This window comes from Monopterus albus, unplaced genomic scaffold, assembly GCF_001952655.1.
Source record: "Monopterus albus unplaced genomic scaffold, M_albus_1.0 scaffold9.1, whole genome shotgun sequence".
Classification (NCBI taxonomy): domain Eukaryota; kingdom Metazoa; phylum Chordata; class Actinopteri; order Synbranchiformes; family Synbranchidae; genus Monopterus; species Monopterus albus.
This window is the reverse complement of record NW_018127889.1, coordinates 1,046,797-1,061,528: the sequence shown is the minus strand read 5'-3', so window position 1 is coordinate 1,061,528 and position 14,732 is coordinate 1,046,797. Positions and strand designations below refer to the sequence as shown.

The 14,732-nt window shown below is 38.0% G+C and overlaps 2 protein-coding genes and 1 long non-coding RNA gene across 4 annotated transcripts; all 3 read left to right on the top strand.

Annotated features, from left to right (window-relative positions):
* The first annotated feature begins 1,324 nt into the window (after positions 1 to 1,324).
* On the top strand, positions 1,325 to 7,201 carry ostm1 (osteoclastogenesis associated transmembrane protein 1). Of its 2 annotated transcripts, none has more exons than XM_020588476.1 (6): positions 1,325 to 1,811; positions 2,471 to 2,585; positions 3,456 to 3,553; positions 3,637 to 3,747; positions 5,264 to 5,429; positions 6,782 to 7,201. In XM_020588476.1, exons 1-6 carry the CDS (start codon positions 1,431 to 1,433, stop codon positions 6,835 to 6,837), a joined length of 927 nt encoding a protein of 308 aa, XP_020444132.1. In that variant the 5' UTR covers positions 1,325 to 1,430; the 3' UTR covers positions 6,838 to 7,201. The 2 variants fall into 2 exon arrangements, with proteins under 2 accessions (XP_020444132.1, XP_020444141.1); XM_020588485.1 differs by having other exon boundaries at positions 1,604 to 1,690.
* Positions 7,202 to 11,379: 4,178 nt separating this feature from the next.
* On the top strand, positions 11,380 to 13,233 carry LOC109953245 (uncharacterized). The gene is made up of 2 exons (XR_002273879.1): positions 11,380 to 11,491; positions 12,968 to 13,233. It is a non-coding gene; the product is annotated as an uncharacterized LOC109953245 (long non-coding RNA).
* Positions 13,234 to 13,328: 95 nt separating this feature from the next.
* LOC109953185 (dynein regulatory complex protein 1-like) lies at positions 13,329 to 14,619 on the top strand. The gene is made up of 4 exons (XM_020588606.1): positions 13,329 to 13,353; positions 13,848 to 13,972; positions 14,095 to 14,278; positions 14,405 to 14,619. The coding sequence occupies exons 3-4, from the start codon at positions 14,165 to 14,167 to the stop codon at positions 14,591 to 14,593; spliced, it is 303 nt and encodes a 100-aa protein (XP_020444262.1). The 5' UTR covers positions 13,329 to 13,353; positions 13,848 to 13,972; positions 14,095 to 14,164; the 3' UTR covers positions 14,594 to 14,619.
* The last annotated feature ends 113 nt before the right edge of the window (positions 14,620 to 14,732 follow it).

Genomic DNA, 14,732 nt, shown 5'->3' with positions numbered 1-14,732 from the left:
ACATGCTAATGAAGGCATTTTTTTTTCTATCTGACAGTAACGGTCATTTCTAATAGTAATGATATGCCAGTTTTACTTGGTGCTCTGTTGATTAGCCTGAAAATCAGTGCGCTGTGATCAGAAGACTAAGCCTATAGCCTATGTTTTGTTATTTATTGTTAATCATAATTGAAAAACGAAAGGCATGTGCTTTGTGACTATCCACAACTGCAGAAAAAGCTAAAAGCAACATCATAAAGCGTTTAGGTTGTAATCATTTCTGTTTCTTGAGAGCCACACTAAAAAAATAATAAAAGAATGGGGAACATCTGAACGATTAGGTGAACTCTGGTCAGGAGAAGAAGAGTAAATGAGCTGCCGGTGTCATGTGCAGTGAGAGGAGCATTAGGGGCCAGAATCCATATTTACTACTGGAGTTGTGCACAGGCATGAGAATAGGCCGCTAATGCTGCGCGTATTCTCTCCCCCTTATTTTCATTAGGCTCTGATGACTGCGGAATTGATGCGGCCTGCAAGTTATCAAGAGCCACTAATTTCACATTAACGACCATTGACTGCAGTTGCTTGATTCGAGGGGGTTTTTGACAATTATCACAATCAGGATTGGAGCCCAAATCGTTTACCTTGACTCCGTGATTATTTGCTTCTAGCCGAGCGCACATTGCAAAATTGTATGGTGTCAAAAACCCGTAAATAATGAGGAGACCAGGAAGAACGGCTTTCTTTTTCCAACCCGCACTCCAGTCTAAACTGTAGGCAGTGACCTGCACTAGAATGTAAATAGCATCAAATCTTTGTGGGAAAAGACAGACACACAGACAGAGATAGGTTAAAAAGTGAGTCATACATTAAGTTTATAGGCCTATTATTATTATTATTATTATTATTATTATTAACATAATCATTCATTGATCTATATCTTTATTGGTATTTAGTTTAGAGTGATAATTATTTAGTATAATTAATATTATTATTTATATATTAGTGTGAGTATGATAACGATAATAATGGTGATGGTAAGAGAGCACCAGCTTTATTATTATATCCCACAAAAGTGGAAACAAAAACATAAACTTAAAGTGAAAACAACATTTTTAAATGAATGAAGCCAATAAAAGTAAAGAACAATAAAATGTTAAAAATGATAGTATTAGATATTAGAAGCGTATGTTACTAAACGTGGACTAAATAAAGTACTAAAAGATATACATATATAGTAAACAGTGTATACTTCAAGCTATACTATATGTTGTTTAATATAAATTCATTCACATGGAGGATATATGATACTGCAATGTGAGAAGTTACATCGCTGAAATGACATCTCGCGAGATGTCATGCGGTCACATGATCACGTGGGGCCATAACCAGGAAATCATGGGTTATGTAGAGTGAAAGAAGAACGGATTCTTTGTTCTCCACTTTTAACCATGTCTCTTTACAAAAACGGTGTCTTCTTGGTTTTATTAGTGCTAAATATTCACGGTCTTGTGTCTGGCGATGAAGTAAACCTTACCGCTTCAGACGTAGCGCACCGATTGAAACAGGTTTTTTTTGTGAGCCCCGCTGGAGCTCCTGTTTTCAAGCCTGGTTTAGACTCTTTCTCTCCTCTCAGTCTGCTGTCTTCCTTTCCAGAAGACCTGGAGATCAGTGACCACTGCAGCGAGCTGCTTCACCTATTTGGTCAACGGTACGTCGCCTATGTGAACTGCTTGATACCTGCAGCTCGGCCTGTCAAAGTGTGTCAGAACTGTTTCTCCAGTTATGGCAGCCTCTGGGAAATCTACCATTCTAACATCTCTTCAAACAAGGTACATGCCTAAACACAAAGCCATTTAAAAAAAAATCCGTTTTAGTCTCAGGTAAACAGTCTCCAGCCTGCCTGCATAAAGAGAACAGGCTTTGACACTGGCCTCATGAGTCACGAGTCCTGTGATAGTGACAAATTTGAGGAAACTCTAATTCGGCTTCTTGAGCAGCAGTAACACAATTAGCTAACCCACACAAAGCTCTTTCCCCCAAACCTGTTCAGGTCAGAGGACAATGTGGGCAGTTTCAAAAGCTTCTGCTGGTGTTTCTTGAAGTAGTTGGTGGTGAATTTTGAGCTCTTCTTTTGTCTTGTAGAACACATTACCTCTTCACTTTCTTGACTGAGTTTTATCCAGAATTTGCTGATATTCAAGGAAGAGGTTCTTCCCCCTATCTATGCATTGTGTCCTGCTGTGCCACACAACCACAAAGCACGCCCCTCCTCAACCTTTGCACAATAGTTTAATTTCTTTCTATTATTAAGTCCATGAACAGTGCATCAACATTGAATAAAGGCACATTTATTGTTGGTTTGCTGTAGGGGTTGTATTTAACTCTTTTCACTTGAAAAATCAACAATATGAAATTTCACAAGGGCTGGCCAAACATTTGCATTCAACTGTAGAAGGCAGCTGAGAGCATTTTGTGGCTGTGTCCTCAGGTGGGTTCTGGTAACGTGAGCTGCAGGGACAGTCTTCTGCGCAGTGATCGCCTGATGCTGGTTTATCAGCTGTACAGCAACTTGGAGGATCTGTGGAACACAGCAAAATGTAACAGTAAGTCTTCTGCAGGAGATGATTTTTATTGGCTTAGAATGTTATTAGGAATTTGGGCTTTTGTGTAAACGTTTAGCCCACACACGTGGGAATGCATTTGACCACAGAGGTCAGGGTGCAGGGTCAAGTAGAGGCAGTATTCAGTGTTTTGCTTAGGGCCCCTTCACTAGAGTGGGCAGTGGAAACACTGGATGTTGTAAAGATCAGACATGCCTTTCATTTTATCTCCAGCAATCAGGATATCCATTATATAAACCATAGGAGCTTGTGGCTATAATTTATAATTATATCAAACTTGTTACAGCCAATAGAAGAATGTGATTTTCTCATGAAAGATTTTTTTTTTATCAATCAGGTGATTGTTTTTCTCAGTTATTCATTCACCATTTATTTAGTCTAAAAATGAACAAAAATAATGAAAAATGCCCCTAGAAACATCCTTAAAGTATGAGTTGGTGCCATCAAATAGCACATTTTTTCTAAAATATTCAATCTACTATCATAGAGAAAAAAGAAAAGCAATAAATTATCAACTGAAAAATAGAAACAAGGGAATTCGAGCATATTTTTTTCTTAAATAGTAATATCAAACTGATGATAATCTACCAGTTGTCCTAACTCTGGTTTGTTTCTGAGTCTTCCTTTTCTCTGACACTTAACACTGTACTAAAGCTGATGTAAGGATTGTTTGTATTGTTAAACCAAAATAAGTGAAACATGGTTCAAATTTAGGAAAAAACTGGTGCATGTGGTTGATGTCATCAAGGTGAAATGTTGACAGAATGCAATCATGCATCTGATTTAATATGTCCACATTTACTGAATATATGCCTGATATATCAGTGATAGTTTTTATTTCCTGTTGCCAAGAATGTGTCACTGCAGGATTTAAGAGCCTGACCAATGACACGCTACACTTCATGACCACTCTCAACAAAACTCTCTCCTGTTTTGAGAAGTATCAACAGGTACAGTATGTCATTCACTAGATGATTATGTCTATTATGAGTTTATGTTGAGAAGATACCTATAAGGACTTTTGTCTTCACAGGGGAATCATACAGAGCTGTGCAAAAACTGTAAGAGCACATACAGAGAGGTGAACGAACTCTACAGCAGCATAGAGAAGAATCAGACTCTGTGTATCGACATAGAGGATGCGGTATGTATGTCAGGAGCAGAGATGTATATATGTAGAACACAGGAATCTGCACCCCCTAGAGGAATTCGTCAGAGTTGTCTTCATCCGCATTTAGTTGGTGACCAAAGGATGTGCTCAGGAACTTTTTGTGTCATGCCCAAAGTTGTACCAAGTTACATTAATAGGATTCCCATGAGTCCTGGAAAACCTGGGAATTTTGAAACCAGTTTTCCAGTCATGGAAATTGAGATAACTTGTACAATGTCCTGGAAAATAATTCTCACATTTTTGCATTTTCCTTTTGCTGAGAGCGAACTGTCAGATATCAGCATGAGCTGGCAGCTGAAATTAGGGCAATGTGTGAGATAAACTTAGAATGGCAAGGGTAGAGGTTTAGGGGCTGCTTTTAATAATGATTTTGTATGCTCTGAATATTCATTGGCTTCTAAATACACCATGTCACATCAGGTTGATGACGACGGTCTGAATATAGTAAATAAGGCTCCTTCTGAAGATAGAAGTCAAATCTTAACTCATCTGTAGGCACTTTGAGGATACTATTGTTTGCAGTGTTTATTGCCAATAAACCTACACAAATCCATGTAGAAATGATAGGACAGAACTCGTCTTGAATGTTGCTGTTTATTATTGCTTACTTTTTATTGTCAGAGTCAAATCAGATAACATTTACTTTTTTATTTTATTTTTATTTTTTTACTTATGCTAACCTCTAGAGAGTCAGGTAATTTTTTTCACCCTAAACCAGGGGTGTCAAACTCAATCGCACAGGGAGCCAAAACTCAAAGCACACTTTAGGTCGCGGCCCGAACAGGATAAAAATGTATTAAACAGACTAAAACTAAACGTTTTTTGAACATAAATATGAATCGAAACAGACAGGATACAGTATTATTCCAAAATAAATAAACTTGAACTTAAAATCAGCAACCGTATTTCTGCTAAGGCTTACATTTGCCAAACACCTGCTTTTTGTCTGGACACATGACATCGCACACTTTCATCATGCAGAAAATGTCCTGGAAAAATATTTGAAAAGCATTTGGACCCTGATTAATCTGAAGTTTAACTCTAGAACTTGGAAACAACACAAGGCCAAAGTCGAGTGTTATACTGAGAACTACTGAAAAAAAAAAACAAGTATGTTTGAAATTGCGTTGTTTTTTTTGTTTTTTTTTGTCAAAATTCATGAATAATAACAATTTGTATTAATTTTTAATTAAAATCTGAATAAAACACTGAAGATGGAAATCTTGTGCGAAGACAAGAAGTGTGATTTTACTTTTTTCTGCCTTTTCTTCTTCAGAGTTAACATTTTAGATCTGATTATGAAATTGGATGTTTGTCATGGTTTCCTTTAGTTTTATAATGTGTCAGTGGTTGAAAGATGGAAAATTTTCAGATCAAATACAGCACAGTTTAAAATTTGAGAATGAAATTCTCAGTCTTGAATTAGTACTAACACAGTCCTCTAATTGCAGTCATCTGGGCTGAAGTTTGTTATGTTGCCTTGTTTCAGATGAATATAACCCGCAGACTGTGGAGTACGAATTTCAATTGTTCCTTCTCCCGCGAGGAGACGGTGCCTGTCATCGTCGTCTCCAGCTTCATGCTCTTTCTGCCCATCATCTTCTACTTGAGCAACTTCCTTCACTCTGAACAAAAGAAACGCAAGCTCATACACCGTGAGTAACCAGCTTAATTCGTCCATTGTTACACACACAGATTTTTTGACAGGGTTTTGAGGGGTTTGGGGTTTTTTTTTTTTTTGGACGGGGAGGGGCTTGACTGACTGTGATATTGGGGTTTGGCTAGGAGGGAGGAGGTGGGGTGTTGTAGATTGTTCTAAAGAATAGTGGAGTTGCCTCCTGCAAACTCTGGATCATGGAGGTTACAGGATTATTTTCTGTGGTGGTGGATGATGGGTACCTTGAAGGATCAGGCGGCGTTTCCCAACACCCAAGAATTAGGAGAACTTTTTAGGTAGTAGGTAGAGAGGTGCTGCTGAGTGTACAAGTGCAGGAAGTATTCGTACAAACAGATTTGTTATCAAGTAGCAAGTCAAAGTGATGTAAGAAAATTTGTTGTGTTTTTTTTGTAGTTTTTTCATTGGTCTGTCCTACTGTATGTGTCATGTACAGAAAGTTTCAAGATTTTAATGCCTTAATTTAAAATAAATATAAGGGAACTTATCGCAAAATTAAATTGTTTGCAATTTTATTACTAACATTTTCCATTTTACTGGGAGCTGTTAACAAAACTCATTCTTATTTTTCAAGCTCTGTATGGAGGTCTTTGAAGGTGAACATCCTTCATTGCACCTGAGAGTGTAACTTTACCTGTTGTATAGGCTCATTATTTCTCATTGAGTATCTGCTTGACTGTCTTGTCTCCATGTTTTTGTTTCCTTTTGCAGTTTGTTTTTTAACATCTAATGCTGTTAACCGTCTTTATTTCTGTGACACAACACTGCTGCCCTGATCACAGGTTTTTAGCACCTGTATTAATGTTATCAAAATGTTTCAAGGCCCCTGCTATCATCGCTGGTGTCTGATACTGCTGAATGTTTTTAATCTGCGTTTTGGATGGCAAGGTTGATAGCTGTGCACTATGAAATTCTTATTTTAGTTTTTTTTGTGTGTGTATGAAACCTGCCTACAAATGGAGCAGAACCTTCTATGGCAGTTTAGGGGCATTCATTATGTTAATGATCAAGTCACATGACCACTCATGGTGTGCATCAACTCATAAAAAGCAATTATGGAGTTTGAAGAGTTAAGAGTACTGAACTCAAAACTATCATACAAGAAAAGTTCATGGATTTAGTTAAGAGGGTTAGGATAAGAAAGTGGACAAATGATCTGGGATGATTCCCACTGATTTGGCTGTGGCCACGGAACCTGGATTCATCACAAGCATCTAGGTTTTTCTCTGATTAATGCACCTTTTATACTTCAGAAGAAACCTTTGGGATGCTAGTTCCCAGAGTAGCTCAAGAAGAAATGTAACTGTAGTAATGTATAATCTCTTTTTACAGCCAACAGAGCGAAGTCGTACACCAGCTTGATGAACATTCCAGACAAACTGAGCTGAAGAGGAGAGAGCTGATCACTGAAAGAGTGGACAATGCACTTTATTAAAGGTTACAGTATGGGAGAGGATTTGATTTCTCACTGTCTTTTGCCTCCAGTTTGATGGACGTCTGTGGTTCCAATCAGTATTTTAAGGACTTCAAAGATTTAAATAAATGAAAGTGAAATGCACTGGAATTTTTAAATGCACGTTGTTCACGTTCATTTGCTTTCATATCCATAGTCTTCTCAAAATGTAGTAAATGTGCTGGAGTGTCGAAAATCAATTTCTCACAGAAAAGTAGCCTCCTGCTGCCATAATTAAAGATCACCTTTGCTTTGTGAAATTTAACCAGATTAAACTTACATTTTGGATTTCTATGAGACAGGACCTGTGTACATATCATGTTGCTGCACATAACGCTGTTAATGCTCAGCCAGATCCTGGCCTCTCCTCACTCCCAACTCATTAACAATCTTCAGGTTATTGAGCGCATCCTGCAGAGGGACACAGGCTTCACTAGAAAGAGTGAGTGGCTTGAATGCAGTGTGTGTGTGTGTGTGTGCATGCGCAAGTGAGCTAATGTGTGTATGTGCCCTATTTATGGGTTAAAAAATGGGATTTCTTTCTCTAATGTATGTCCAGAAGAGAGCTACAAAAAGGAAGCACTTGATGTCCATTAGTGGTGACATGTATCTGCTGTAAGAAGAGGGGATGCACACCAATGGGGTGGGGGTGGTGGTGGGGGGGAGTAAATAAAGACAACACATAATGTAAGAGCACTCCAAAGTACCACACTGTGATGTTGCCTGTTTTCTAGTCAGTGTTTTTGTGGTTGCATAAAGCTTTTAATGCGCTTTGTTGTCGTTTTCCACTGATGTTTAACTTGATATGTTAAGGGTTTCTGACTGCTCATGCCGTGAAGTCTCCTTTATGAGCTGAGTGTTGAATTGGTGAATTTGCCCATTAGAGATTCATTTGCTGTGAAGTAATGTAAACATTGATTTCAAGACATAAGATTTAGATTTTTATGTTGCGCGGTTTATGCGCTGTAATCTAACCGCAGTCTTTTTAGTGCTGATGATCATTTAGTTTCATTTGGAGAGTTGATGAGAGGGTTGGAAAGCACTTTAGTGGTTCCACTTTATGTAGTGTAATATTTCAGCATTTCCCACTGAGATGCAGTGAGATAGAACTGTTTACTTCAGGGCATTAATGCAGCAGCTTCTTGTGGCATTGCAGATTAACATTTTCATCCCGAATCTCTTCTCATAAAACTACCCAACCATATATGAACTAGTTAAAATGAGCTCCATGTTGACCAGGTCCAGGTTTAAAACACTGATTACATGGTAATGCATCTGGAATAATGGTTTGATGTTATATATTGTGCAATAATAACACTGAAAGAGGCCAGTCTGTGCAGCGAGCAGTTCTACTGTTGATATTTTAGGAGCATTATGCTGTAAATAGGCCTAAATCTCTTTTACTTGTTAAAAGGACTTAAGTATAGTTTTCAGGTACTTGTAATTCACATTACTTTATGCATCTACTCTGAAATGTACAGCCCTGGACTCCATTCATCTATTCCGCTGCAGTACATTTCAGATGGAAATAGTCATTTTTTGATTACATTTACTTTGACAGCTACTAGTTTAATTTCCGATTAACATTTCCTCCAACATCTGTGATGATCTTGTAAAATCTGATGCACCATAAAACAGATGTTATTAAATTTCTGTGCATATTACACATGAGTAATGAAGTAGCTCCACACTCAATGTTGTAAGAGTAAATGAATATATTTTATAATAATACACAGTGAAAGGAGCCTGTCTGCGTAATGTGTAGCTACTTTTACTTTAGTACATGTCGCTGATCATAACCTGCGTCTACACTTTGAGTGTTGTGGTGTGGTTAAAGCTGTGGCCTCACACAGGAATGGCCCTTGTTCTCAAGTTACGTGATCTTGTGTTTCTTGCAGCCAAATGTTTCCTCCGTCATTAGCAGCTAATCTAAACGTGGGATAAAGATACTTGGACGAATAATCGCAGCAACATATCCGTTAAACTCCTTTGGCTTTTTGGTCTTGTGGAGCGCAGCCGCTGCCGGCCATCAGCGGGTCTAAGAGCATTATGGATGTGGCGGATCATATGATCCGGCTGGGGCCAATAGAGCGGATAAAAACACGGGCTTTTGCGCTCCCGCACAGTGAAGTGTGCTTATCGGTGCGGTCTGGAGCTCAGGCATGACAACTTTGATTCCTGTTAAGCCTCTCTGCTTTTCTGAGGCGCACGGGGCCATCAACTGGGCCTCAAAGTCAGTAAATGCTCCGGCAAAACCCCGGCCACGTGACGGAGAGGACAAACGGAAAAACCCTTAATCCTCCTGGATTCAGTGATTTACAGTCAGAGATCTTTAACTTAAAGTACCAACAACACAATCTAAAAGTAATTTAAGTAAAAAGTCCCACATTCTGAATTTTACCTAAGTGAAAGTTCAGAGGTTATTGGTTGCAAAATGTAGGCCCAAGTAAAGGTAGCTTGTGCATTTTGGAGAGTGGCTCCATTCAGTGTGTATTACTGCATGTGTTGGATTATTCCTCTAAATATAGCAGAATAATATGTAACCAGAATTAAAATTTTAAAGCTACGCTTCTAGCATAGGAGTAAGCAGAAGAAGTACACAGAAGGAGGAACTGTACTGGGGATTTTTAATGACAAACTGTTGGCCCCACATCTGACTACAAGAAGAGTATTGTGTTGTTTGAGTGTTACAGTCTCAGTCATTGGTTCCTTGTACTTCACTTTTAGAGACAGAAGTGGATTTGGATTCTTTATTGTAAAACAGAAACACAAGCAGCAAAAGGAACATTTTTCATTTTAACTGATGTGTCAAGTGGGCACGCTTGTCCATTTTTGCATAGCCACAAAACAACATTTACAATATGCTTTTTATCACATTAGTTTATAGGAAATTGCAATGATGGAGGGAGCTGATTTACCTTCTCACTGAACTAACTACAGCCCAGCAAAATGTGCAGTGCACCAGTAATTGTGACCTAATTTCATGCAAAAGTATTGTATGCCTAATCCACTTGCAAAGAGCTTTGATTAAAAACATGCCTGAAAAAAATAATTCTATGGGAAGTGTGTTTATGTGGAAAAGAATTTGCATGATTCTGTAAACAGACTTATTTTGATCCTGACTTCTACTTCCCTGAATTTGGGGGGAAATTGCTCTAGTTGTGTTAAAGTTATGAAGCAAACAAAATGTTTATTAAAATCACATTACACCAGACAAAGGACAAAATGCATAATGGCCACTAGATGCATAGTTTATACACACTTACAAATAATGTTACACCAACAAATTACATTAAAAATGTTCAGAAATGTAATTAATACTCCATTATATTATAGTGTATCAGCAGCACCCAGGAATGAACTAACCAAGTCACTTTGTGACTCTTGAGCTTTAAGCCTGTATGTGTGAACCTGTTGTCTGACTTTTTTTTTTATAGCTCAGGGTGGAATAAAGTAGCTGTTGGAGCATGACAGTGGAAGCTGAATGTTTGAGTGGTTAAGTGACAACACACTTCCTCAGACCTTGTCTGATGAGACTGGAAAATGGCCTCACCTTCAGATCATTTACTACAATTATCTGGCAACATATGAACAGTTTTACTTAGATTTTTGTGCCATCGGTTCTTTGTCTCTGTATATCTGGATCTGTGTTTGTCAGTGTTCTGCACTATCAATATTTAAAGATTTAATATTGTGTAGCAGAAGATTTAGAGGTAACAGGGTTATGTTGTGCCTATTTGCAATAGATGCTTCAGGAAATGGCAAAACATACTTCTCTTTGCACAATTGCCTTGAGACAAAGCCAGTACATTTCAGATTTGATAGATGAGCAGGAGATGCTCTTCACATTGTTTCTGAATCTGGGCTTCTGTTTTCATTTTTAAGTCTTATAAAATGACTAGCCTGTTCATTGACAAGGTCATGGCTTCCTCTAGACTAAATGCCTTTGAATTTTCTGATGTCCTCCTCCACTTTTCTCTCTTCTGTACAGTGCTTTCCGTGTTATGAAGCAGCAAGTATCTCTTTCGTTAGGGCGATATTAAGAAAGTGTTTTTTAAGACTAATTATGTTATGCAACAACCAACAACAGCCTAAGCAGTCAGTTAGTTAACTGGTTGAAGGTCAGGCATAGATTATGCACCCCTCAACCCCTGAGCAATGAATATGATGCTTTGTTGAACCAAGAGTAAACATATGCTCCTGGGGGTAGGAATTAGCAGACACACACACATGCACCCTCTCTCACAGAGCATATGCAGAGTGAATGGGGCTTATTATACACCTGTGAGTGGGGTCAAAGTCTTGTCAATCCCTAGCTTATGGTATTATAATAGATTATAGAATCACTCTCTAATGGCGGTCATTCAGTTTGTAATCTCAGGAGCTTGATGCAAAAGCACTCAATGTTTCAGCTAAGGGTCTGTTGAAAATAAGGCCTTCTACTCATTCATCCCTTGCTTCCCCCTTTCACAAAGGTCTTATGACAAGTCAGCTGTTGGTGACATCACAGATGCTGGATCATATGTCAGAAACCTTTGCTACATGACTTAAATCTCTTATGGCTCAGCAGCAACAGAGGCCACTTGAGGGTAAGAGAATGGCAAGGTGCCCCGGGGGGTCAGGGTGAGCATGAGGGCTCCCAACAGGCAGGAAAGATGGGGGGGCATTCTTTAGGGCAGGAACATCTGACCCATGTATGGGTTTGTTTGTGTGGGCAGCCAGAGAGTGCCCATCTTGCCATCAGCTTGAGAAGACATTTACCATTTTATGTGGAGTGTGCATGAATTAGAAAGTGTATGGGAGTCACTATATTCCTGTTTTTGATCAGCACAAATATGAGAAAGACATGTCTGCAAATGGTGCAGATTTTTGAAACATGCCTCTTCAAAATGTTACATTTTGAGGCTATTAGACTGTAGAACCTCACTGAACTTTGATCACAAGACAGTAGCGCCATCTAAAGTCAGATTCTCAAAATGATATTAAAGGCACAGCTCTTGTCATTACCTTATGAAGAACATCTTACTGTTTTAAGTGAACATTAGAGCCCTTTTTTAATCTTTGAAAATAGAAATTCCCACATTAGAAATGTGCAAATTTAATTGTATGTCAGTTATAATTCAACAAGTTATACTGTTCACAAATGGAGTTTATTTACATTGAAATATGCTATCATGATTTTTGCAGACAGAAGTAACTTTAAAAAATTTTTCAAATTTTGACAAATGCAGATGTTTAGGTTTGAGCCTTGATGTCTGATATTTATTTTAAAAACTCATAGACTAACAAGCTGACATGTTTAGCTGGCATTAATTGTAACCTGGCTTTTAATTTAACCTAACTGGAACCCTCAGGCTGTGTTTTTGATAAGGTTACTTGTCCATATCAATTAAATGTTTACATTATTTTGTCCACCACCTATGTTTCTAATTCAGATTTGAATATATACCTTTCCCGGATAGTCCTTACCGTTCTGTAGCTATCATAGAAGTTGACTTAACATAACCAAGTACCATTTACATACAAAGGCAGCATAAAGTAAAACTGGGGATTCAAAGAGTTCCAGAAAATGTGACTTACAGAAAAAAGATGCCTCACACTATTGGTGCATGCAAAACACATCTGAAAGAATATACTTTCCTTAACCACAAATAAGTTTTGCAAAATGAATTTGCCACTAGATGGCAGCACAGTGTCATGTAATAGCTCACTCATACACAGTTGCAAAATAGAATCAACTTGCATTATATAGCTTCCGGTTGCAGATAAACGGCTTAAATCACAATTCTTTTCACAAACTGGTGCAGTTAAATCATAGTTCTTTCTTAATTGTATTCACTATCGCTGTTATTTCAGTCATAGAAGTAAATATATGCATTGTACATTGTAGATGACATAAAGACCATAAACACGTTTTTGCACTTCCGGTTTTATTCTTGGAGTTTCGTACATTGAGGAAAAAAATGAACTTAAATGATTTTAGCATATGGCTGCAATATAACAAAGAGAGACAAATTTAAGGGGGTCTGAATACTTTCCGTACCCACTGTATACTCTGAATAAAGAAGAAGTTAATAAGGATCCAGAAGACGCGTCTGAACCTTCTCTGATGTCCCAAAGTGAAGAGGCTAAGAACAGGTAACTGGACTAGCTAGCTTACTGTAAATAACTTATACCAAATAACTAACAGCGAGCTATACGTTTCCTGCTCCATGGACCCAGAGTACTTTGTGTATGTAGGGTTAATAGTAATGATGATCTACTGACGTTATGGGTTAAAAAATCATACTGTAGTTTTTATATATATTTGTTGCTTAGTTTTTTTTTTTTTAAATAGAATTGCTAAACATAAACTCTAGAGCCTCCATGGAAAAGGCGGAAGAAGACCCCAGGGTAGAGGTCACTGAGGGGCTCAAGGAGGCAGGTGGAGCAGGTCGAGAAGAGTGAAAAGGTTGTTGTAGTCTCCAATCCCGTTTGTGTCAAAGTCCTATTCAATTAAATTAACCAGTGTGTTTAATTAAAGGTCACAATTTTAATTATTACAATTTCTGTATGATTCCCAGTGATGAACAGTCATTTTATCTGAGAGTATTTATCTCAGGTGTTCAGTTTAGTTTATTTGAATTTAAAAGGAGGCTGAGATTAAGTTACACACAGTGGTTGTTGATGTAAAGATAGCAAAGATGCAGGTTGTGCCTTGACTGTTAAGCCATTTTGCCTGATAATGCTGTTTTGTTTGTTCTTTAAACAAAAACAACAAAAATAGAACATAGAATCAGTCATTAGCATAACCAAAAATGTAATGCATTATTCAGAGATAGCTACCGGTAAAGTTGTCATTAACATGACTCACTGTTTACTTGAGTGCAGTTTCTTGGCACAAAATCAAACTTAGATTAAATCTAACTTAATTAGGAAAATGGAAAATGTCCTCTTTTATTTTAGCAGACCGCTTCTCAGAGGATAATTAACCTGCAGAGAAATCTGATATTTGCGACCAACATCCAAACTGCAGCGGATGGAAAAGAGTCGAAGCGAAGGACAGAGTTGGAAGAAGCTCGCAGAATAAGGTAAATTTAAAAAGTTTACAGCTCTACCATGTGGAATACAAACTTTTAACACCTAATGTGAACATGTAAAAATATTTATTGCTTTCTCTTCTCCACTATCTTGTTTTTCCTTCTTGGTGTAGGTTAGAGCTGCTAGAGAAGAATGAAAAGTTCAGCCAGGAAACATTTGAGGAGGTCAACAGAGGGTGGTTGATGGCTAAGGAGAAGGTGATTCCTCAAGAACTGCAGGAAGTGCTCAACAGCCAGCAGCAGCTGTGTTCCCTTCTCTTAGGAGAGAAGAAAAAACTCAGCAATGACCTTCAACAAGTAACTATCAGTTTATTTTAAACCTTTCCGTAAAACTATGTATAAAGGAGTAAAATAAGGTTTTGTGTTTGCCACTGTCTTTTGAAAGCCTTGTCCATTCATGTGGTCTCTTTGTTGTCTGGAAAGGAGCTGAAGGCTGGAGATGATCGCTATGTGAAGGATTTGAGGAGACAGGCAGAAGAGCTGGACCTGATGATGGAAAGGATGGATGACCAGCTCAAAACCTTGACAAAGACCTACAGGGAGGAGATGACCCAGAACGAGGTAGAACCAAATCTGGGTGAAGAAGCTCTTTTACATAATTTGTCCACTTGAATCAGATGGATGAAGTTTGTTTTTCAGGACATCTAAATATACAGTGTCTCTTAAGTGAGAAACAATAAATTTGTTCATTGTCTTGCTTATTTTCACATTTTCATAACCTTTGTTGAAGAATGTGTTGAAATATCAATTA

What these genes read in the sequence shown, in the direction of transcription:
- ostm1 (XM_020588476.1), top strand. Translation starts at nt 1,431, where the DNA reads ATGTCTCTTTACAAAAACGGTGTCTTCTTGGTTTTATTAGTGCTAAAT. An exon ending in GAACACAGCAAAATGTAACA is followed by an intron (nt 2,586 to 3,455) that starts GTAAGTCTTCTG and finishes CCTGTTGCCAAG; the next exon opens with AATGTGTCACTGCAGGATTT. An exon ending in GAAACGCAAGCTCATACACC is followed by an intron (nt 5,430 to 6,781) that starts GTGAGTAACCAG and finishes CTCTTTTTACAG; the next exon opens with CCAACAGAGCGAAGTCGTAC.
- LOC109953185 (XM_020588606.1), top strand. Translation starts at nt 14,165, where the DNA reads ATGGCTAAGGAGAAGGTGATTCCTCAAGAACTGCAGGAAGTGCTCAAC. An exon ending in TCAGCAATGACCTTCAACAA is followed by an intron (nt 14,279 to 14,404) that starts GTAACTATCAGT and finishes TTGTCTGGAAAG; the next exon opens with GAGCTGAAGGCTGGAGATGA.